General features: G+C 34.2%; 1 protein-coding gene and 1 pseudogene across 1 annotated transcript in view; one reads left to right on the plus strand and one right to left on the minus strand.

The window, feature by feature from the left end:
- The window catches only part of ST8SIA4 (ST8 alpha-N-acetyl-neuraminide alpha-2,8-sialyltransferase 4), a 97,701-nt gene that overhangs the window by 3,205 nt on the left and 68,313 nt on the right, over positions 1-26,183 (plus strand). Inside the window, 2 exon segments of the mRNA XM_032335663.1 lie at positions 3,945-4,076; positions 14,225-14,482. Of these exon segments, the coding sequence (XP_032191554.1) occupies positions 3,945-4,076; positions 14,225-14,482 (390 nt within the window).
- Positions 22,211-22,350, minus strand: LOC116587295 (annotated as a pseudogene).

The raw sequence follows: 26,183 nt of genomic DNA on the forward strand, positions 1-26,183 counted from the left end.
GAGGTCTCATCGAGAGTCAGTGCAGCGTTGTTCTTATATACGATATTGAACAGTCATTCCACGCAGAGGAAAAGAGAACACAGGCACAACTTTCCTGCGTACCATCTACATTCTCATACCTGCAGAGAAATACTAAAAAACATTTTTAAAAGATTTTATTTATTTATTTATTTAACAGAGAGAGAGAGAGAGAGAACAAACGGGGAGCAGCAGAGTCAGAGGTAGAAGCAGACTCCCCACTGAGCGGAGAGCCTGATGTGGGACTGGATACCAAAATTCTGGGATCATGACCTGAGCCAAAGGCAGACACTTAAGTGACTGAGCCACCCAGGTGCCCTAAAAGCATGGTTTTTCTAAGGAATTGAGAATGGGTCAAGTAATTATTGGAAATGTATCTTTTCATGCAACCCTATTAATTGCCTGGTATGATTACTAGTTAATAAAGTTTTGACTCAAAAGGCATGGGGCTATAAAGTGGTTTACTCTTGACATATATATATATATATATATATTTTTTTTTTTTTTTTTCCATGATGGGAAAAATGACACTTGCCTCACCATTGGCCCATGAGTTCACTGACTTTGTGCACTCTTTGTATATAATGGTGTTAACTGAAGGGTCCTACAAATAAAAACATGTGGGTGTGCCCATTTAATGAGTTAATGTATCTGAGAGTGTGGCATAAACTTTTAATATCACACAACTATTTGTTTTAATTGCAAGTCTTTAAATCTTGACACATACTGTGCTCCTCTTTGATCACAAATGAGACTAATTTTCTTATCATCTAGAGATTTCCTTTTTAACTTAACTGTTCTTTTTTGCACTGAATGATTGTCCATATTAATTCTGAAACTTATAATACTGACAGTAGATATAAGCATTCATAGTTAGAATACTGCCATTGTCAGCAAAGTTAATTCCAGTTGATGCTAATGTAGAGCACACCCTTACAAATCAGGAAACCCAGGATTTTCACTTTGTATGCTTGCTTCATTTGGAATTCTACTAGAAATTGTAGGCAGGAGGTTAAGGTAGTACATCTCATCTTTATTTTTAGTTGTTTGACACTTAGGGAATGAAAACACCAAATTGCCTGCCGTTGGTACTCAGGCTTAGTCTTCTTTTGAATGACTTTCATAATTTTATAATACGGAGGAAATTTAACCTAGTTCATGGGGAACACATTCATTCCAAAGCCAAGTTATGAAGAGTTTTTAGTGGGGCTGAATGCAGGGCTTTTGGGACCTAATCTCAAGAAACAAAAGTAATTATATTTCTTACATACTCCAGAATTAATAGAATAAGTTGTAGTAATGCCTGGCAACTCATATTTCAAAGAGAAAAATATTTGTAAAAACTAGTAACATAACTAATGATTAATTTCTGTCACTACTATCATTGTAAATAGGTTTTCTTAGCTCAACATAAGCAGGAATACTTTATAAGATATATTGCTTTATGCTTCCTTATTTCCCTGATGTGCTTTGTGATTTTCTGCTTAGAAGTGTATGTTGGATCTTCCTGTGTATAGCCCTGTGCAAGAAATGTTTTCAGTGCAGCTGTTTAGTAATTGTGTTTGATCTGGAATGAAAAACTAGTAGGGGGTGGCAACATCCTTCATGCCTTGCATTGAAGGAAAACCCTTTCTAAGTCAGAGTACTACCAAGGTCACAAATGGAAACATCCCATGAGACCCACTTAACTTTATACAAAGAAATTTGCTCCAGAGACTCAGATTGCACTAAGCCTAGCCTTCTTACATAGGAATTCCATCTACTTCAAGAAGTGGCACTAGTAGCTATTTTTGTTCAAAGTTCTTTCCAGGAATGAAACTGAATTTTGGTTTGTCATCAGTTCAATGAAAATGGTTCAAAGAGCAGAGTAATATGGTAGTATTTCATTAATACAAAACTGATTTAAACTTTTTTTTTTTTAAAGATTTTATTTATTTGACAGAGAGAAATCACAAGTAGACGGAGAGGCAGGCAGAGAGAGAGAGAGAGGGAAGCAGGCTCCTTGCTGAGCAGAGAGCCCGATGCGGGACTCGATCCCAGGACCCTGAGATCATGACCTGAGCGGAAGGCAGCGGCTTAACCCACTGAGCCTTAAAGCACTCTTTTTTGTAACTCTTGGAGGTTCTGAAAAGCCTCCATATAACTGAGTATATCACAGCAATTATTTTGCCATGCAAAATGTACTCTTAGCTGTATGTCAGTGAAACAATCTTCCACAGATATTTAAAAATGCCAGCCCATGTATATTTTTACTTCTATGAGAAGTTTATTGGAGTAAAAAATAATTGCTATAATTGTGACACTCTGTGGTTAGAAAAAGATGGTATTAACAATCCAGCTAGCAAGATAAAGGTAGGAAAAAAATCTCTGCCCTAGAAATGGTGAGAGTTTGTACCCATATTCTTGAAGGCATCTCCAAAAGTGTGAACGTTAGCTTCTGTATATATTCATGTTCTCATTCATATCTAGTTATTATCATTAAACACATAATATAAAAATTGACTTCTGGGCCACTGAGTAGTAAATTGCACCCTATGCTTCCTAGCGTCTTAAAGAACCTCTATAAGATGATTATTATTGACCATGCATAGGCATGCAAATGTATCCTTTTCATCAGTAGGATAGTTTAAAATACTGATTTTTAAAGAGTTCTAAATTTCACAAGGAGTATTTGCATGTGATGCTTTGAGTGCTTCACATTGGAACTACATGTTTAAAAAAGAATGCACACCAAAATACCAAACTATAAGCCTCTAATTACAGAATTCATCTAACAGCTGTTACACAGGCAATGTTTCCATTGATAGTAGGAGAGGATTGCCTACATAATAAACACAGTTTTAGATTTTGTGTCTGAGCAAATAGTCATATTACTTTTTAACTCTATTTTTGAGATTTAAAAAAGAGGTAACATGTAAAGAAATAAATACAGATACTGGAAGGGCTGTACCATAAACAGGTAGCATTTTGTTTCTGTGAGTCTGGGTTTATGGCTGTAATTACTAAGAAAATAGTCTATTGAACAATAAACTGGTTTTGCTATAACGGTCCTGATGATACAAATGCTATCATAGGTTATCTGTCACTGTCATCAACATGACCAGCACCACCATGCCACCTATATGCTTGCCTGACAGCATTGATTGAAAAGGATGGCACAGTTGATTTTGTGTGTGTGATGTAATAGAAAAGACCATTAAAAATGACTACTGAATGAGTTTTCTTTCTCCTCATTACAGTCTCTGTTTCCCCACCACCAACTATCAGGAAAGTGTCTTCAGTGTTGAGATGATTTCAGACTCAGTGTAATTTTGGGAATTAGCACTTCTATAGTGCTTTATAAATTACTTTCCCATACAGACTCCCGCTGAATTCTCACAAAGTCATTGCATGGTAGATAATGTTATTGCAATTTTCAAGATAAAGCAAGGCTACTGTGGCCTAGAAAGAGAATATTATCCAAGGACATATAGGTTAGCAAGTGAAAGAATCACCAGCTTGCCCAGATCAGCTGATTCTCCAAAGTCGTCTTACTCTAAAACAAAATCTCTTTTTGTTGTAAAAATAAAATTGCAATCTTGGGAGTCACAATTATACAGATGCAAGAGAAGTGGCCAAACTTCCTGTCTCTATTGTCTAAGCACAAAGGGAGGGAGGATAGAGTTAGAAGACAATTTTTTTTTTCTTTAAACACCACAAAGGCTTTTCTTTATGTGAACAGTGTGTTTATTTCAAAGAGAGTAAGTCTAAAGATGTCCTGATAAAGTCATAGTCTCTTACTTCTCATAATACCTTTCCTCAATCTCATACCTCTTCTAACCATGTAGAAAAAGTTGTCACCAGTAATTCAAATCAAATGATGTGTTATGCTACTTAGATAAAATCCTTCTTACTTTCACAGAGCTGGCATTTTTGTTTTGTTTCAGAGACGGTGAACTGTGTTTGAGTCGATCCCTTGTCAATAGTTCTGATAAAATCATTCGAAAGGCTGGCTCGTCAATCTTCCAGCACTCTGTAGAAGGTTGGAAAATCAATTCCTCTTTGGTCCTGGAAATAAGGTGAGTTTCTTTAATAAGCCATAATAAATTTCACATCATGCTCGCAAATACACTGGGCTTGGCAAACTTATATTGAATGCTTGATTTATAGTTTAGGTATGAATGCTTTAATAAAAGAGTGAACCAGCTCTACTTAATGTTGATCAATGAAGGAGATGAAACCATAAAACTGAAATCATTATGCAGTCAGAAATTTAAGGAAGAATATGTGATTTTTGAATATACTGTCTTTATTCTAATAGAATAAAATATTCAACAGAATACTAACATTTAATAGACTTTTTTTATTCTATTCCTCCAGATGGACATATATTCTGAGAATTATCTTTAACTTCTTTATTAAGTCTTCATACCTATCTGTGTCTTTTCGCACTGGATGAAAGTAGAACCTGTTCAACTGCTATTTTGCTGACTATTCTAAATAAATTTTATTTACTTTATAAATGTGTATTTCCATGTGCGTTCCTGTAATAAAAGTCTCAATAATTATATCCTAAATTGGAAAAAGTCAGAAAATAAATTTTCTTGAGTACTGCTTTATTCGTTGTAAGATTTTGGCATTTTGCCTGAAACAAGCTCTTGAACTCAAACTCCATGCCTGCATGTATCTATTATATCTTACTTTCTTCTAGTACAATTCTACAACTAATAAAATTTAGGGTCAGACCTTCCTGAGCATGGAGGATGCAAGCACATCATGTTTTCCTATACCTACATTGCTATATTGGTTGATATGTTTAAATCAGAGCATTTCAGTAAATTCAAAAGTTCAGTAAGTTCAAAAGAACTATCCTTTATATAAAAAATCATTGCAATTTCATATTGGCAAAAGGCTACTTATTCAATGAACAAACATTACTGCCCAGATTTTGTAAGTGGTTACAAGGATAAACCGTTGATCTCTGTCTGTGTTTCTGTCTACTCATTTCTTGGATCATACCTACATGTAATGTAGATAATGAGCAACTTGAAGGAAGAGTCTGCTAATACTCCTCTTCAGAGTATGCATTGCAGTTCCTAAAATTCTTTGTGGCAAAGACACTCAGTCCATGTGGAAATACACTTGAAAGACTGGAAATTTTTTAAAAAGATGGTACCAGGGAAATGCAGGAATTCGTTTGTTTTGAAGTTTTGGAATTGGCTGGAATGGGAAACAGAAATCAGACCATGGCAATGTCAAATAGTGTGTACTTGATTGCTTTTAGTTATGAGAAGTTTGTGTATTTGTAGGCAGAGTACAAGAATGAGGAGATGAGTAGGGTCTAAAGACAGAGTTTATCAATTGGTGCCTTTTGGGTAGAATATGGTCAGTAAACAAAATTCATTTCAACTGGATAAATAAAAACCCTTAAAACCAGGATTAAAATTAAAATTAGGAGATGCCTTATAAAAGAAAACTTTCTCTATACTCTTAAGAAAGTGAAAAATTTGACAACTCTGGACCTGTATGCCTTCTGAGAACTAGTTGGCTGAGGTCAGCTCTACCCATGATCCCTGCAGCTTAACATTTTTCCACCTGGGGTTCCCTTCTTTCTTGACACATACTATCTTCCTCACTATCTCACTTCCCTAAATACAAATTTGAATTTAGAAACCCTAAAAGAGATAATTATGAGAGAAAAGCTACAGAATATGGGAGTACATGAGGTCATAAATACAAGCTTGATTTAGTTTAGAATGGAATAAAGATTCACATTTCTTGGAGGTAGATATTGGAAAGAGAGAAATATAGGTGATTTAAAAGGGAAATTTTTGATCTATAAGGCTGTCTTAAAAGGAACTTTCAAACTGAAAGATTTGGCAAGAAGTGAGTAAGGCAGTATAGATCAGGTAAAGGAAAGTAATGGAAGAAAGTAAAGTAAATTAAGAAATGTTAATAGTTTAATTAATATATCTAAATATTAGATAAGGTAAAGTCTAATAAGTAAACTCAAAAAGTAATTAGCAATAATTTAATTAATATATAGGGCCATGCCTTCCTAGTATCTATACAAAAATGAGGCTACAGAGGTACATTCTGCTATTTTTAATATATTCAAGCTAAGGGTATTAAACATAAATTGAGCCAAGCAAATCATTCTTGCAGTTTTACAAATTAATGAAGATTGCATTCATATCTGTGAAGGTGATCTGTTTTCAATTATAACAGATGATAATATGTATGAAATGTTAGTACTCTCTTCACATGATTCTTCTTAAGTGAGAAAGAAATAAACAATAAAACATTGAGCAAACATTGAATAATACATACAAAATTGTCACTTCCTTACAAGGAAATAATAAATTTGTAAAACTGTTATTCTACAACATGAAAACAGTTCATAAAAATTAAAATTGCCTATAACATTAGTGACTTGTATTTATCAGCTTGACATCTGTTATAAAAAATTTAATATGTGAAAATGTCCGATTGTTAGCTTAGCTCTTGTTTTTCATGCCAGAAATTTAGCATAAACTAAGTTGGATTATTATCTTTCTTTATTTCTTCCCCACATCTGTAACATTTATGAAGAACCACATTACTTGGTCTCTGTGAATGGATGTCAGCATATTTTACAAGTTTTTTTAAAATTCTACTTTGAAGTTTTGATTAAGATACTACAACTAATAATTTTTGATCTTACATGATTAAACCATGCTTACAGATCTTGCTCATTTTAAGAATCTCATTAAACTTATAATGCTCTTGTGACATTCTTAATAAATTATTTATCTATTTGCATTAACGTGTGAAACAGTCACTGATGATAAGTTGTTTTTCCCTACATTTGTAGAAATGATTTTTTTCGTATTACTAATTTTTTCAGCCCTATATATACTCTGGTACTTTCGTAAACTCATCAGGAATTAATTCATGTATGTTCATCAAGCAACTGTACCTCTGGGGAGTTTTTTGAGAGAGGTGGTTTCACCTTCATTGTGCTTTGGAAATTCATCAATGATTTAGAAGAATTTATCCATTCCACAGCTAACTTCACAATTAAAATAATTACCTTGGTTAAGGACTTGAAAAGTAGTTTGTTCTTTGTTACAGTAAGCTAAGAAATGACATACCTGTGGCTTCTGGGTGGATCAGTCAGTTGAATATTTGCCTTTGATTCAGGTAATGATCCCAGGGTCCTGAGATCTAGCCCCCAGATCGGGCTCCCTGCTCAGCGGGAAGCCTTATTCTCCCTCTTCTGCTCCCCCTGCTTTTGCTCCCTCTCTCTTTTTCTCTCTGCCAGATAAATAAATAAAATTTAAAAAAAAAGAAATAACATATTTAAGATGCATCAGATGTTTGTGAGTAAATCTATAAACATTGTTCAAAGAGAGTATGTGGTCTTGTCCAGCACTTGTGACTTCACCCTTTCTTCCCCATCTTTAGGTTGTTTATCTTTTTTTCCCCTTAAGAAACCTAAGGAATTAAAATACCAAATACGTTCCAAAATTCATTGTTTATTTGGAACACTGAAAAAAGTTAAATTAAATTTTAAAAATTAAAAAAAAAAACCCAAATGTGGACGCATAGAGTTGTATGAGCTTAGCTTAGCTACTCATCAGCACACATCATAATTAGAGTATTTTCGAGTCAATGTCATCACCTGTCAACGTTTTTTTTAATAATATATTTTTTTAAAGATTTTATTTATTTATTTGACAGAGAGAGATCACAAGTAGGCAGAGAGGCAAGCAGAGAGAGAGAGAGAGGAGGAAGCAGGCTCCCCGCTGAGCAGAAAGCCCTATGCGGGACTCGATCCCAGGACCCCGAGATCACGGACCTGAGCCGAAGGCAGCGGCCCAACCCACTGAGCCACCCAGGCGCCCCACCTGTCAAGGTTTTTAAACAGATCAAACTTGCAGGTTAACTAAACATAATCGCTAATTTATACACGCTTACCTACCAAAAAGAACTTGCTGTTGCAGGCATGGATTTACTTTAAGGAAAGGTCCACATGCACTTCTTCTACTTACTTTGTTCAGTAAGTAGCCAGAGGAGAACATCTTGGGTCACGTAACTTGTTAGTGGCAGAGTCAAGCTTCAGAGCTAGGCCTAACTAGAACCAAAGCTCTTATCATGAAATAAATTTCCTGGAGGACTCTATATTAATCCTAAAAATGTAGCCTTATGAAGTACACAGAGTGGAGAGTTTTTCTGCTCCAAAATAATAAAATATATTATTCATCCAGTACTACTGAATTCTGGGTCAAATAACCAAATGGCCTTCTGCGGAGTAAATTAAACTAAAAGAAATGCTTTTCTTCAAGCATTTTGAGAGCATTTTGCCTTTTCATTTGGCTGCGTATGATTTTTCTTTGATACTAGAATATCTTTCTGTAACAGCTGAGACCCTAAGCTCAGAAGCCCTAACAAGCTACAGGTTATGTTCTTCCAGTGCTTTGAAGAATGTTGCCTTGCGAAAATAATCTTTGAGACAAAAAATTGTGTGTTCTCTCTGCTTTTTTGTAGGCGTAATGAAACGCTTGGCGCTTCTTAAACCTTTTTCAATTTCTTTTTAGTAAACCACGTTAGTAACAATTGAATTGATTTGGCGATTTTGGTCTAAAGTCCAAAGTGTGCAAAACCTGATTCCTAATATACGTATCATAACCCAGTTTGCTTCTCAACTTGTGATGCATCCCAGCTGTAAGATTTGTCTTAACAATGCTCGCTGATGGAGTCAACAGTGTCATTTAGATTAAATTTTAGTTGCCGCAGCACGTATGCTTGTTGTTGACAAGAAACCTACAGAGAAGAAAGAGTGGCACCTGGTGATAGGTTAGCTATATTTAACATTTCACAAGTGAAAACAATGTTTAGTAAATTAATTCTCTGGAACTCTGCAGCTGCTATTTCAAGTGATGTGTGATGTTGAAAGGGAAGTTCTAGTTGAAAATTCAGTTGAAAAGTTTCTGTATAGAATCTGTTCCTGTTAGTTGAACAGTCTCAACCAGCCTTTCAGTTTAAACCAGCATTGCCTAACAAAAAATAATCTTTATGACTAAGATTTTTAGTCTCACTGAAAGTGAAATATATTTTCAGATTCTTTCAGTTATCTTTAACCTTAAAACATTTGCTGAATTTAGATTTTTGCTTATTAATAGTGTTTCAAAAGTTACTTTTTGCCCACAGAATGACAGTTAAAGACCAATAACATATCCTTCTTTTCAGTCACACACAGAAAACACAACCCCTTGCTTTAAATATCTGGTAATGACATCTTCCCTTATCAGGAAAACTAGTATTGAGACAGCCTGAATATTAAACTTTAGCTTTGGTTGATTCATGTTTCTTTAGAAACCAGAAATTAAACTGAATTTCCTTTCTATCTCTCATTTTGAAATAATTTTGTTTACTCTCTTCACTTATGTCAGTTATCTGAGCAAAAGCATACATGTTCTTCTTGGTGATTCTGAAAATATTATTCAGTTCACTGAAAGTTTTTCATGCTTCCAATGACATTTAGTTAATTATATTTAAGCACTAGTTTTCTTTTTTTCATATGCCTACAGTGTGAATAACAACTAAACAAATCTACAGAACTTTTTATAGTCCATTACATCTATAATCTAAAAAATGCCTAGCGGTCCCTCAGTGGCTCAGTTCGTTAGGTGTCTGCCTTGGGCTCAGGTCTTGATCCCAGGGTTCCTAAGATCTAGTCTGAGTTGGGCTCTGTGCTCAGCAAGAAGTCTGCTTGTCCCTCTCCCTCTTCCTTTCCTCTTCCCTATGCTTGTGCATGTTTTCTATCTATCTCTCAATAACTAAAATTCTTTTTTTAAAAAAATTATTTATTTATTTATTTGACAGACATCACAAGTAGGCAGAGAGAGAGAGGGAGCCCGATGCAGGGCTCGATCCCAGGACCTTGGGATCATGACCCGAGCCGAAGGCAGAGGCTTTAACCCACTGAGCCACCTAGGTGCCCCAATAACTAAAATTCTTTAAAAAATAAAATAAAAAATCACTACAGCTTGCTAGGGAGGGGAAAAAAAAAAAAAAAGACCCTAACCTTTCTTTACTGTTTCCAAAAAAATGTTAAGCATTGAAGCCACAATATTGCTCACTCATTTAATTATTTTCAGTTTTTCTTGAATCTTATACTAGGAATCTTAGCTCAAATAATATTCCATGCATAGATGTAAACCCTAACATGGAAACTGAAATTTAGTTCAGTATAAGAAAAAGAACATACTGGAAACATTCAAGGTTTCCTTTTACCCTTCTTTCAGTTTAAAAATGCAAATACTGCTCTAACAGAATAAACAATCATTGAGCCTATAAAAACAATATTGGAAGAATACATAGTATTATCTGCATTTAATAATTATGTCATTTATCTCAAGAGTTAGGCAATGTGGTATCTTTAGAAATTTTGCTCAACTTCTTTTTTTCTTTTTAAAGATTTTATTTATTTTTTTGAGAGAGAGCAAGAGAGAGCATGATCCCAGGGAGGAACAGAGGGAGAGGGAGAATCAGGCTCCCCCATTGAGTAGGGAACCCTACACAGGGCTCAATCCCTGACCTTGGTATCTTGACCTGAGCCAAGGCAGACACTTAGCGAACTGAGCCCCCCAGGTGTCCCTGAAATTTCGCTGAACTCTTGTTGTCCACGTTTTACATTTTAGTATCAATTTTCTCTAAGAGTGAACACATTAAAGATGTTCTCTTATACTCAGGAATGTCGAAGACCTGTGTTTAAAATATTTTGCTGCTAAATTTCTTTAAGACAGCAAAGATGCTATTATTGGAAAGTCCCTTGTACCATCAGTTGACAAGCATAGAAGTGTTAACTTGTTTTGTGAATAAAGGGATTTTCCCTTTTGGATTTCCAAGTTAAAGAGTCTTCTTCCAAATCTGAATCTCTGGTCTATTCGCCTCATACTTGTAAACATTTCACTGCTTGCAAGTTACAACTTCAAGTATCTAAAAGGCACACTTTAAACTATGTTCAAAGGAAAATGATAATACCAGCTAGTTTGGTGATTTGACCACATCCGTGCAGTTTTTATTTTAGAGCCAGCCTTGTCATTTCCACAGGAAATGAGATTATTTTTTGAAATACAGGTGTCAGGCATTGCTAAATTTTTTCCCCCAAACAAATGGTAGTTAATAAGTAGATACAGAAGTTTCTATGGATTGCTGTTCCTGGTGCTGCTTAACTTTTGTGAAGAACTAAATGTGCTTACCATAAGGCAAGACTTGTCAGTTTTCTGCTGTTCATACACCTGAAAGTTGATTTCCCTGGCAATTGTTTTCATATGTAATCTGTACTTTGTTAAGATGAACCGTTATGGTGCCTGATAGTATTACTATTAATTTTTAAATTTCATCTGTAGGCATTTACACAAGCTTTCCTGTATAAATTCTACTTAACGAACCTGATATTCTGATTGAAGAAAAAAATTCAAAAAAAATACTTTCTTTTCCAAAGCGTTAATGGATGTATCCCTTATGTATCCCTTATGAGAGTTAATGGATGTATCTCTTATGTATCAAACCTGGCCAAAGTTTTCAGCCAACTGGTTTTCTAATAAGACTACAAATTAAACCGGGACCTATTTAAAGCAAACCAAAATAAACAAAAAAGAAATAGTTGACTTATTTTCCATCTCTTCTTGCTAGCCATGTTTCTGGCTTGTACCTGGGACTGGGAGAATTGCCCTTTTGGTGGAATAATGTGAGTAGGTCATATTGTCTCAGTACTAAAATTTATGAATGGATAGAGCTTAAATAGTAACAGTACTAAAGGAAACAATGTCTGTCGTATCTTAAATGTTTTATTAATGGTATTGTTTTTAACACTCTGGAAATACAAGCTTACAATAAGAGCACTTCTGTAAATAATATCCAATCTCTAGTCTGGAGAGGGTTTTCCCAGATTGCTTCTAACTGGTATGTGTTTGGTCGCTGGAGAATGAGGTGGTCTCAGACTTTTGTAGGCAGGCTCATAGTTTCTTTGGCTATATAATTCCCTCAAAAACTTAGTAGGCTCCTGGGCCATTTCCTTATACTTCATTCCTGGGATAAGTAACTGCACCCAAAGATTTCACCTGAATAGTTATTCAGTCTCTGACTCTCCCTGTTCTAGCCTAACCCTTTTCTCCCTTCATTTTCCGCCTAACTTACTTGAATCTATAAACTTCAGTGGGAAGGCAATGACTCTTGCTCCTGGAATGACTCTGATCTGTGGTTTTATTTCTTGCTAACTGGGGTATTAAAAACATTTTGGAGGTCTCAGTTTCCACACTTTCACACAGTCTACACACAGTTTACATACAGGCCATTTATTGCCAGAGACATTCCTACCTTCTGAACCTACAACTTGGCTGTTTCATTCCTGACTTTGCTTTTTTAGTGCCTTGCTAGAAGGGGCAACTAACATGAAACAGCATACAAACACTTTTTAACCATGTCTCCAAGAGCAACAGGCTTATTAGATATAGGATTTGACTTCCAAATTACTTCAGACAATCATTTTATTAAGTGCTTTGCTATATAATGCCAAGGTCGCTAGCTTTCTAACTAGCTATATCTTTATTTTCATTTTCCACCATCTAACTTAGCATTTACCTACTTGTTTATTCAACATCTCACATATGTTATTGGTTTCTTTTTATCATGTGTGGGATAGGCTAAGCTTCCATAACAAAAGAGAGTGATATTTTAAAATACTATAGTTCAAGCAAGTTGGAAGTTTATTTCTCTCTTGTATAGCCATGCACATGATCTACTCATATCCCATGTAAGAAAACTCACATGACCAAACCCAGATGCACTTGGGTATATAAATGGAAATTTTCTAGTTGAAGATTCATGTGCCTCAGTAAAACTTAGAAGATACAAATACTAAAAGGAAGACTGGAAGGAAGAACACTAAGGAACAATTAGCTGTCTCTGCCAGGCATAGTGTGGTGTTCTGTCTATCCATTTTTTTTCCTCTAACATACCCATTTTTCTTCCTGATTCTTGAGCTTCAAAGGAAACTTTCAGATCGTATAGTTTTAACTCTTCTTCAAATAATTGTAATATACACATGATTTGGATTAATGTGTATAAACGTATTAGGGAATTTAATCCTTTTAATAGAATTAAGTAAGATATGATTCCAAACCACTTTGAGTTATTTCTGTTTACCTTAACTAGACAATATTAAACAAAACAAAATTATTATAGAGAATTAATTAAAGCTAGCAGAATATCTAGTTATGCAAAGCCAAATCATGGTATTTTCATTTTATTTAATAAACTAATTTTTCTTATTTTTTTTCTTCAAGTTTTTATTTAAATTCTTGTTAGTTAACGTATAGTATAATCCTGGTTTCAGGAGTAGAATTTAGTGATTCATCACTTAGATAATACCCAGTGCTCATCACAATCAGTGCCTTCCTTAATACCCATCACCCATTTAGCCCATCTCCTGCCCACCTTCCTTCCAGAAACCCTGTTTGTTCTTTATAGTTAAGAGTCTCTCTTTTTTTCTTTTTTTCTCTTCCCATATGTTCATCTGTTTTGTTCCTTAAATTCCACATAGGAGTGAAATCGTATGCTATTTGTCTTTCTCTGATGGATTTTGCTTAGCATAATATACTCTAGCTCCACCCACGTTGCTGCAAATAGCAAGATTTCATTCTTTTTGATGGTTGAGTGTGTATATCACATCTCTTTATCCATTCTTTATCCATTCGTCAGCTGATGGACATTTGGGCTCTTTCCATAATTTCACTATTTCTAACAGTGCTGCTATAAACTTTGGGGTGTATGCGACCCTATGAATCAGTATTTTTGTATCCTTTGGGTAAATACTTGGTCATGTGATTGTTGGGTTGTAAAATAGTTCTGTTTTTAATTTTTTGAGGAATTTCCATACTGTTTTCCACAGTGGCTATACCCAAATATATTTTCTGTATCTTTTTTCACTCTATAAATAGATGTATATACTATATACTATATTTATTTACCAATCGTTGAGAAACTCTATGAAAGTGATTTTTTAAGAACAAATTCAGTATCAGTAGAATCTATTTAATTGGTTGGTTTAAGTATCACCTTACAATTTAAGATTAGTAATGTTCAGTTTACATTTTCTCATATCTTATTTTGTACATGATAGTACCATCTCGTGGATATGTTGTCATTAATGGAAAACTTTGCTTGTATTTCAATATAGGAAGAACATTCTTCGTTTCCTAGATGCGGAAAGAGATGTCTCAGTGGTCAAGAGCAGTTTTAAGCCTGGTGATGTCATACACTATGTGCTAGACAGGCGCAGGACATTAAATATTTCTCAGGATCTTCACAGCCTCCTACCTGAAGTCTCACCAATGAAAAATCGCAGATTTAAGACCTGTGCAGTTGTTGGAAATTCTGGCATTCTGCTAGATAGTGAATGTGGAAAGGAGATTGACAGTCACAACTTTGTAATAAGGTGAGCTTTCTTCTGTTCCTAAGATTGTAGTTTATTCCAAGATGTTTTACTGAGGTATAGAAAACTGACAGAAACGTATAATTCTAGTATAATTCTAATATTAATGTTAAGGATTATTGAAAGTTCAAATACTTATTTATGATAAGTTTTTCTGTGTAGTATCCAAATTTACGTTTACCCTGGGATATAAAATTAAAATTACTGTATCACTGAAAAGAAAGGAAATTATTGTATCTTATTATAGCAGTAAGATTCATAATAGCTTTTTTTTTTGCCAAATGATAATTATATTAGACTTAATACACAGGAAAATGACTTTTATTAATAGTTTTTCTTTATGTCATTAATTTAATATTAATTCATTCACTAATATAGTTAATGGTTATTTATTAGTTAATTATTAGTTAATTTTTATATTGGTGAATGGATTAATTCATTCAATCCACTTAATTGATATTTTTAATCCTTTTTACATACAATAAATTACATTTGAACATTTCTGTGTAATGATGTAATAGATATAAGTAATTTTACCCTTTTAATGACAATTATTTATTAGATTCTGAGAATATGACAAGTTTATAAAGTTTTTAAAAAATATATAAACAAGTTTACATTTGATATCTTGCACCAAATTGCCTGCATTATTCTTTATATGTGGTATTTGTGTATGATAGTATATTTTGGTTTTTGCTTTTTCTCACATAACTAAACATACCTGTTTTTCATTGATGGTCAGCAGATGTTTGATGAGTCATGTGTTTGGTTAACTTTAGATGAACTGAAAGAAACAAAGCAATAGAAATGGGATTGTGATGACAACGTAGATATTAGCTTTCCATTTCCAGTTCATGCATCGAGACATATGTTTTGGCTTGTTTTAGTTCTTCGGGAAAATTTGCTGAATGAATGAAGTATGTATGTTGAATATGAAATATTTCAATGTGAAGATAGACAGGAAGGTATACCAATTTGCTCTGTTGATGGTCTGGAGTCTTGAGGTTATGCTGGAAGTCAGCCTGTGAAAGTATAGATCTTGAATGAACTATTTTGAAATATAGTCTTTAAAATAAATGTAATTAATTATATAAGTATTAACCATAAATAGGCTATTTTTTCCATAAAACTATAATAGCCATGAAAAATTATTATAATAGAACACTACCAGGTGAATAACAATGAATATAACTATAAACATTTTACTTTATTGTTTTACCTTTTCTCAGTTGGAAGCAGAATCAAAGATTGATTGTAGATCCAGCTGAGCCTTTATAAACCTGAACTCTTAAATTGATTGGACTGAGTTGTGGTTGGGGGAGAGGGTCTCTGTCAACATGAAGATGTACAAACAAAATTTTCTCTAAAAAGGAGGGAAATATTTAATTAGGGAATGACACTGGAAATGGAGGTAATGAGCTCCAAATATTGAAGACTGTGAAGATTGTTGTGAAGAAAAACTAAGGAAGGCTAGGATGCTTGGGTGGTTCAGTAGGTTAAATGGCTGCTTTCAACTCAGGTCATGATCCCAGGGTCATAGGATGGAGTCCCACAGGCTCTCTGCTCAGCGGGGAGTCTGCTTCTCCCTCTACCTGCTATTCGCCCTGCTTGTGCTCTCTGTCTCTCTGACAAATTAAAAAATATATAATTTAAAAAAAAAAAAAAACAAGGCTTCTAAAATTTCTGAAGAGACAAAATCAGAGGTTAGGAAAAATGAAGTAAAGATTTTACAGAAATAGAAATTAATTCCAATGTAAAGGAAAGAATTTTGAAGTTTAATACTGGATCTGCATGTCACTGACTCCTTGTTCTTATATCCCTCTAAGCTTTAACCCTGGGCTCTATATAGCTTAAACCTTGGTATCTATATATAACTTACTGGGTTCAGCCCCATTTCTGATTCTGAAATTAAGACTGTAGTCTTAATACTTCTGTCAGTTCACATAATTACCATTTCTTTCTTATAATAAGAACAATTAAGACCTAGTATTTTAGTAACTTTGAAATACGTACTACAGTATTATTCACTATAATCACTATGTTATACATTATATCTCCAGAACTTTGTTATCTATCTGTTACAAGTCACTTACTGGTATTTGAGCAAATGATATTTGAACAAATTGGTATTGAGCAAATGGTGGACTGTTTTTAGGAATAGAACTTCAAGAAGTTATTTATACTTTTCTAAGCTATAATTATTTTTAAAACTTATTTAACAAGAACAAAATAATGACCAATCCCTTCAAAAATGAGGAAAACCATCTTAATGAAAAACATGAAAATTATCACCATAATTATTTTTATTTTCTTTTCCTCCTGGATTTTACTAGCTTCCAAAAATAGAAGTTGGAATATTTTAGATTAAAGTATGTATTAGGGAAATGTTTCTGATTTTAGGTTAGGATAAGGTTTCTGATTTTATGAGGAAAACTTAGCAAGAGTCCGCTCATGATTAGAAATAAAATCTCTGCCGGAAAACAATCTTGGTTTTATCATAGCTATTTAGGGAGTTCATTCATTTGAGTCTCCTAGACACAATAGTCCTCAATGACATATCATTATACCAAACTTCAGTCCTTTCTGAAGCTCTTATCTTTCTCACGGAGTTTTGTCTCATCATCTATGTGCTAAATACCTTTTCCTTCCCCACGTATGTTTGACCATTCATTATTATACACATCTCTTTTACCCTAGAACACCTTGAAGGATTTTTCCTGTAAAACTCCATCAGAGCCTCAATCCTTGCAATAGTCTCCCACCCATATCAACCTGGTTGAAGTTGTTATAAATTTTAGTAACAATCTTTAGAATCTTTCAAGTTTCTCACCTTCTTAGAAATGTACTGTGTCTGTATCTGCATATCTATAGATACTTTTGGTAATTTGATTGCATGTATAGCTTGTGTTCTCAGGTTGTTTATTTGTTTTCCACTTCTCCTATTACTAAGTTTGTTAAGAGAGGTACATCATGCCTGGACTGCACCGATTAGTCTAGTGACCCCTCAAGGATCAGGTTCATCTAGGTATTACATTCAACCTGACCTCTAACTTAATAAACTAAAGCATTACTTGTAGAGAAAATCTTCATTTCACATTAATTAAACTTTAAGCCTCATCTTTAGTTTTTTCAAAAGGACTTTATAGAAATAAAATATAATATAAATAGACTTATAGAACTAAAATGCTGGGTTTTTTTTGTTTTTTTTTTTTGCATAATGATGTACAGTGCATTATTATATGCCAACAGTTACCTATTCTTCCAAGCAGTTGTAGTACTGCGGGAAGAGGGCATGGCATATATACGTGGCATATTGTCCTGTGAATATGATTTTGGAGAATGCTATTTTTAAGACCCCACATAAGTATTTTAAAATTTTTCTGTGAAAAGTGCCTATTTGTGTGTTTGCACATATAATGGTAGCTATTCATAACTACAAACACACACACACACACACACACACACACACACCATGCATTTTTCTCTCCTAAAAAATAGATTCCTTTAGTGGCAGTTTGTATCATGAATTAATCAATTAAATTAAATGTTGGCTTCATTGGAACATTACACAAAATAAAAGCTCTGGTCAATGTGATATTTTAAGTAAGAGAAAGATAGAAAAATAAGTTAAAGCCTAGTTTAGATTCTCTAATAACTGATAAAATACTGAATTTATTTGTAAAATCTATGTGTGTGTTTGCATTTTAAATATGTGTGTGTGTGCATTATATATGTGTGTATGCATTATATATATATATATTATTTTTTTAATAACAGTGAAATGTTCTTAAGTAACAGAGTCCACATTAAGCCATATACAATGTGTTTCTCTGACTTCACTCAGCAGAGTATCCTCAATCTCAATCCATGTTGTCACAGATGGCAGGAAGGGAAATAGTATTTTAATATTATTCATTAGACCTACTTCTCTGGATATAGGCATTTTGAATTCTCTGAATCTGCCACCTAAAACCAGAGGAGACTATGACTTTCTTTTATGTGCTTCTGTATCTGTGGAGTTGGCCCAGGCTGGGATCTATACAGAAAGAATGTTCTGTGGGATGTATAATTTTATCTCCAATATTCTCTTTTCCTGTCTGGGATAAGCTCTTCTTCTCTTCAAATAAAATCTGTATCTAGGGCATTTTTAAGAAAAGAGAAGTACAATTTTAGGCCTAATGATAGCTTTATTTTATTAATTAATAAAAAGAAGACATTCCAAATACTCAGTTGGCTACTGTTACACTTCTAACATTATTTTAATTTTGTGTATAGACCAAAGAAGGAAAAATGTATGTGATTTTTAAATTGTGAGACATTCCTTTGTACTGGTATTTCTAGAACCAGGACATTGAGAGGCCTTCACAAATGATTCTCTCAAATTCTTCTCCCATCCAAGTGCCACATTAACTACAGTTCTACCCATTGAAATACATCTGTTTGGTATTATTCTTACTGTCATTACATTAAATTATTTTCTCAAAAGGACTAGTAACTTACTACATTATTTCATTCATGCAACAAAACTTGATGGGTGCCAGGGGCGCCTGGGTAGCTCAGTCATTAGGCATCTGCCTTTGGCTCAGGTACTGATCACGGAGTGCTGTGATTGAGCCCTGCCATCGGGCTCCCTGCTCGGCAGGAAGCCTGCTTCTCCCTCTCCCACTCCCCCTGCTTGTGTTCCCTCTCTTGCTGTGTCTCCCTCTGTCACATAAATAAATAAAATCTTAAAAGAAAAAAAAAAAAAACACAACTTTATGAGTGCCAACCATGGGCCAGTCATGAGTGGAATTCAAGTACAGAATGATTATCTTCACATTACATTCCTTCTTGCAGGAGGCCTGTCTCTGAATAATCACTGAAATGAGAAGTCTCTAAAGACACATGGTAAAATCTAAAATATTTCATTGGCCAGCATTGGTACTTCAAATTATGCAGAATGATAGAAAATATTTGAAAGAGAGTATGAGGTATGCTTCCTGTACTGAATGAGACTGTTCAAACTCAGAATTTTACATGAAGTCTTTGAAATATTCCAGAAGAACTCTAGATAGGTAACAAATCTTCGGATGTCACACACAGTACATTCTAAGAAGATACCGTAGGGCATTACAAGACATTAGTATAGTGCCATGAACTGTCTTGACAGCCTGACATACGCTAACCAGAACATACTGAACAGCTACATTACATACCTTACAGAATTAGCTAAGCCATATATAGACTCAATCACCTTACAAGATACAGAACAATATTCCAGTCACTCTAAAGAGCCTGTGACTTCTTCTATAGTTGCACTGTAGGATATCCGGGCCTACTTTTACACTTGACACACAGTCTGTGGAATAGTTTGAATAGCACTTTCTCTGAGCCAGATTTCATTCCAGTCGCTCTTTTTAATATCCCATGAACAAGAAGAATATCACTAGACTCTTCATCACTACATTAAAAATTGGTAAGCATTAGAGAAATTATCCTATTGATATGAATGTATATATTTTGTATTTGGGAGGCTTGACATATGCTCACTGTTGGAGAGAGAAAATCAGTGCTGCATAGGAAAAGCCTTACCCAGTATAGAGTTCAAGTCCAAGCAGAGTTCACAGTAATGTTATTCATTGAAGTTGGACTTCTTTCTGTGCTTTACTTCACTAATTTAGAAACTGAGATTATTGTATAAACTACATCTCTTCATCTAAACTTCATCCACAATTCCCCTACTCACAGAGTCCACAAGTGATAGAATTGCTCTACAAAATATCTGTCCTGTTTATTCCACATGGACATACCTAAAAGTATGCTGTAGAATTTCAAGAATTTAGTTTAGAAGACAATATATATCATTTCCATATCATCATAGACAAAGAAAAATAGGTTTAGAAACCTACTTTTAAACAAAAACAATTTGTTTAAAAGTATCCTTTAAATCTTTTTTTAAACTTTGTATAGTTGTAAAATTATTATAACAGTGTATATCTTAACACTAAGCAGTGAAAATTGTTTTGGACTTTGGAAAACAATATTTAAAGTGCTTTTAAATTCTCCTGAAGTTATTTTTCAATTTTTTTCAGATAATTTACTCCCATGTGAATTTATGTTATAATACATTCTAATATTTGTGCTGTCTATGCTCAAGAATTTTATAAGTTTAGCAATAGTGATTTTTTTAATGACAAAAATATTCAGGTATTTCTTAATATTGATAATGAGAGATGATGGAGAACAAACCCTCATTCTATCTTCCGTAATCTTCTCAACCCCACTTTGGTGTGGGAAAATGATTGTGCGTACTTTCCTTTTTCTGGGTTATCTGGTGATTGTAGGAAATGTCAGGCATCCCATTTTTACTTGTTTCTTGTAGAAGAGAGGCTATGTCCACTCTGATAAAAGTAAACTTGGTCCGCCTCTGTACTACCTTTGACATTATGTGGAATCTTCTGAGGAAGGAATTCATTAACAGTTGCAACTGGTAACTTATTTTTTAACCATCATCTGGGGCTCCTCACTGTGCTTAAACAGAGGTACTAGGAATCAGAAGTATGACTTAAGTGATTAAGAAATAGTTAACTAAGAACTATAAAACACATTTTCTGTTTGGGCTAGTTGGAATTCCAAATTTAATTTTGTTCATTTATTCTTTTCTTTGTGCTATCCTGTCCCCATCTTCCCTCTAGCCTACATCATCATCTTCTGTTTGCTTGGTTTCTCCTTTCTTGGTCATCATCCTTAGTTCCTGCCATGGTTGACCAGCTCCCTCCTAATTTCCTTTTCGGTTCATATATTTTTTCTAAAAATACAAAACTAGCAATGAGAGATCAATTAAAATTATCTACCTACCTATGTTTGTATATATGTTTATATAAGTAAATCTGGCTACTCAAATTGTAATTCTGAACTGCCAGTGTTGGTATCACCTGGAAGCTTGTTAAAAATACAGAATCTTATGGGACGCCTGGGTGGCTCAGTTGGTTGGACGACTGCCTTCGGCTCAGGTCATGATCCCGGAGTCCCGGGATCGAGTCCCGCATCGGGCTCCCAGCTCCATGGGGAGTCTGCTTCTCCCTCTGACCTTCTCCTCGCTCATGCTCTCTCTCACTGTCTCTCTCTCTCAAATAAATAAATAAAAAATCTTTAAAAAAAAAAAATACAGAATCTTAGAACTTGTACGAGACCTGCTGAGTCAGAATGTGCATTTGATCACAGTGCTCAGGTGCTCGCTTCAGTAGCACATATACTAAAATTGGAATGATCACAGTGCTCAGGTGATTTTTACATGTATTAAGTATTGGACATCTCTGTATATGTGGACACTAAGCTCTAGGCAAGCTGGAAGTCCCAGTATGTTTATTTAACCTGTGTCTTCAGGATCTAGCACCAAAATTGATATGTTGAGGTCTATGCTATTTATTTACAGAGTGAACAAATTAATGTAGGACTTAAGAAAAATGTGGTTTGTGTGCATGTATTATCATATACTGAATTTCAAAAGTAATATGTAAGAGAGTCATATATAAGTAAAGGTCATTTAAACCCTTACAACTAAAAAAGAAAATACAGAAATATGAAGAGCAGTATGGTGAAATGCCCTAGATACTGGGGGTCAAAGAGCTGGGTTCCTGGTAGTTAATAGAAGCATAATATTGGATAAATACCTAAACATCATTTTTCCACTGTCCAGTGATGATGATAATATAGGCCTATTATTTAAAAATGTTTTTCTAAGTGTTAGTTGGAAAATATAGTAAAGAAATGCATAAACTATAAAGCTTAATATGTTGCTAACGCACATATTGTTTAAGTGTCATAGTTGAAAATTAAATTTGTCACTACATTTCCTACACTTGATCTTAGCCAAAAGGCTGAGAAGCGATTGTCACTACATTTCCTAATAGCCATGGCCATTGACTAGAAAAGTAAATTCTCACTGTCTGATATGAACAAGAAGTATACTTTCTCCAAATTTATCAAATATGTATAGAGTTGACACTGAATAACATAAAGAAAATATGGAATGCAAAGAGACAGGAATTCTTCTCAGATAGGAGTGTCTGTAAAATCTGAGTTTGTATTATTAGGAACAACTGTAGTAAAGACATACATCTCTTCAGGAAACTAAAGCAATAAGATAAAAATGTTTATTATTTTATGATCATCTAGCTTCCTAAAAGAAGGGATAATATGTTTTAAAAAAGAAAAAGATGGAGGAATTGACTTCCCTTGACTGATACAGTGCATTTTATGACTCAATCAATTCTTGATTCTCCACCAGTGGGTAATTTAGGGCAAACTTTAAATCATCCTCTTGACCTATGAATGCTAATTCGTATAGCAAAATAGACTCTTTCTGGGAAAGAAAAAAATATTTCTGCTTTTCAGTGTGTTCATAAAATGGCCTTGATTGTTTCCTCTTCACTATCCCAGAGAATATGTTTGTCCTTAACTCAAATGTTAACTATAAACAGTGAAGTTTCTAGTAGTGAGCCAGATCCAAGGCATTAGAAAGATTTTTAAAAGTTTGTTTTGATTAAAATACCCACTTACTACTTTAGGGATAGTTCCATTGCATATGCGATATTCACTCCATTGAAGTTCTTCCATGTTTTTACTTAATATTTATTCATATTTTGAATTTATGAAATTTTATAGCTTATATAAAACTACCTTTGTGATTTCCATTGATATTAATCATAAAATCTTTTTTCTAAGGAAAAATCAGAATTCCCATTTTATTATAATTATTTATAATTTCTTATTATTTTTAAAATTTAACTTAAAGCCAAATATGGACTTCATTATGGATTGTGATCTGAAGTAAAGCTCTAACTTTTTTCCCCCAGTCATATAATTCCTTGGATGAGAAGAATTTTTTTTAAAGATTTTATTTATTTATATGACAGAGAGAGAGATCACAAGTAGGCAGAGAGGCAGGCAAAGGAGGAGGGGGAAGCAGGCTCCCCTCTGAGCAGAGAGCCTGATGAGGGCTCAATCCCAGAACCCTGAGATCATGACCTGAGCTGAAGACACAGGCTTAATCCACTGAGCCACCCAGGTGCCACCAGATGAGAAGATTTTACCTAGAAGAGATTTTTTTTTAATGGAAATAAGTGTTAACTATTTTAAATTTTAGAACATTGTCTTAAAATGCTTATCTCATTCTCTAAAAATTCATTATTTAAAAAAATTACAATTTCTCATCTAGCAAATCTAGCAAGGATTTTAAATTAAAACTCTTAATATTAAGTGCAAACTTGTGTTGATATTGGCATTCCCATGAAATGCTTTCAGTTGTGTAAATTGATGTAACTATTCCAAAAATCAGGTTGATAATGTCTACCAACCTTACAAGTAGTATATTTCTTTATTCACTAACTCCAGTTCTAGGAATCTATCCAAACATGAACAGTTGCTTATGTTTCAAAGCATTTTATAAGCATGACAAATAAAAATAAGTAAATAATTGTACATCTGGATGATTTGTCATTCAACAAGTGTAAAAGAGGGATCTAAGGCAAAGAGACCAGTAAGCATAAAGGTAAATAATTTCCCTGGTCTTGGGATAGATAGAGTTTGGGATCAGTCTACTGTTAGGTTCATAATGAGAAACAGTATGGAAGGGGAAATGTCATGGTATGTTGAAAATTACATGATGAAGAATCATTACGCCCTGTTAAGGATTTACAATGTATCCTATAGTCCAAGAAAGGCCCTTTGAGTTTTTTGGCCTGTTTATTCTTGTTGGGGTTTTAAAGGACCATGATAATATATAAATAAAAGGAAAAAAACAGGAAGAGCACTCAATAAGGAAGATACTAGATGAGGCAAAATGTGATGAAATCCATCTCATAGGACAGAGTAAGATGATAAACTAAGCTTAGATGCTATAACTCATATTAATGTATAATGTTGTGGGAATTATCATTTCCTGACATCAGTTGAGCATTACCAAATGGTCAGTTGATCCGTCCTCCCACAGATCTTTTTCTAAATAAGGCTTCAGTTTTGGGTTTAAAGTATTTGCTATTTTTCAAGGAAGTCACCTGTAAATAGATATACAGGCAACACCTGTAAATAGATACACAGGCAAAGTATCTACCCCAAAATTAAATAGAAAGTTTTCAGTACCTATTATTTCAGTGATAAATAGCATAACTTTGATCTTTCTTATAATTTATTAACTACTTCAGTCTTTTATCCATCTACTTATGAGGAATGGGAGCTGCAAAAATGAAAAGCAAGTCTCTAAGTTTGAAATGATCATGGTCTAGTGAAGGAGATAAAGTAATGACTAATAATAACATTGAAAATTGCTTTATTAGAGTTATACAGAGAAACAAGACTAGTAGTGAGGTAGAGAGGAGACATAAACTGGGTTCAAGATGATTTTCTGAGAGAAGCAGCACTTGAGTTGACTGAGAAAGTAAATATAGAATGGAGGGAAAAGTTAGTGAGACCAAATCCAAACTGTATCCATTACACACAAAGGGGCCAGAGCATAGAAGAAAGTAGCTTTTCCAGTCTGCAGGTGGTTTCAGCATTCTGGAATAGAAGGTTGTGTGGGCCAATGGAACCAGGTGAGGCTGGAGTACAAGACTGGGAGACAGGTAACACAGGGTGCATGGTGCCTTGCTAAGGAAATTGGGCTAATTTTGCCCACAGTTTAGTCTGTAAAGCGACTCTGTAGAGGAATGACATGACCAAACTTAAATTTCAGGAAGATTTCTAGGTGAAAAGTAAATTAAGAAGGGAATAAAAATGGTACTACTGGAAGCCCTCTTTAAAGGTGGAGAGAATGAGGGGGCAGAGTAAGATAGAGACAGTGTAGGGATAGAGTAGAAGGCAAATTGAGAAAATAAAGGAATAATATGAATTGCATAATAGATGGAAAAGGCAAATGGTAGTAAACACGAATGTGCTCCATTTTAAAACGTGACATTTTTTGGATACCAGAAAAATAAATCTTAAAGAAACCTAACTGGTTCTCATTGGTCCTTTGAATTAGTTAAGCTTAGGTTAACAAACTCGATTTGTTCAAAGAACAGAGAGCTTGAATGACTTTCCTGAGTATACATAGTAAGTTGGGAAAGAAAGCAACAGTAGAGCTTTTTCCACTCCTTCTCAAAGTTTAATATTTTATTTTTAAATAAAGATTGGAAACACATATTTTTCAATTAGAAATAATAGTTTGTGCTGTACTAGATCAAGAGGTTTTTAGTTGTATATTTACTCTGAAATAAGACCAGTGAGAGATTGTCTTTATTAGGGTACATTTCAAATTTTGATGACCTAGCATGTAAAACAGAATAGGAATGCCATTATAGGGGTGCTGGGATGACTCAGTTAATAAGGCAGCTGCCTTCAGCTCAGCTCATGATCCTAGGGTCCTGGGATCGAACCCCGCATTGGGCTCCCTGCTGGGCGGAGAGTATGCTTCTCCCTCTCTCTCTACCTGCCTCTCTGCCTATTTGTGCTCTCTCTCTATCTCCCTGTCAAATAAATAATCTTGAAAAAAGAAAAGAATAGGAATGCCATTATAATGTCTGATATCCCACAATGGCATTAGCCATTCTTCAAAGTAGGTTAAAAAACAGATCAAACATATAAAACCACACACACACACATAATAGTAACTGTATGAGGTGATGCATATGTTAATAATCCTTGTTCTGGCAGGTATTCCGCAATATATACATACACCAAATCATCA

Source organism: Mustela erminea, chromosome 3 (assembly GCF_009829155.1).
Source record: "Mustela erminea isolate mMusErm1 chromosome 3, mMusErm1.Pri, whole genome shotgun sequence".
Lineage (NCBI taxonomy): Eukaryota > Metazoa > Chordata > Mammalia > Carnivora > Mustelidae > Mustela > Mustela erminea.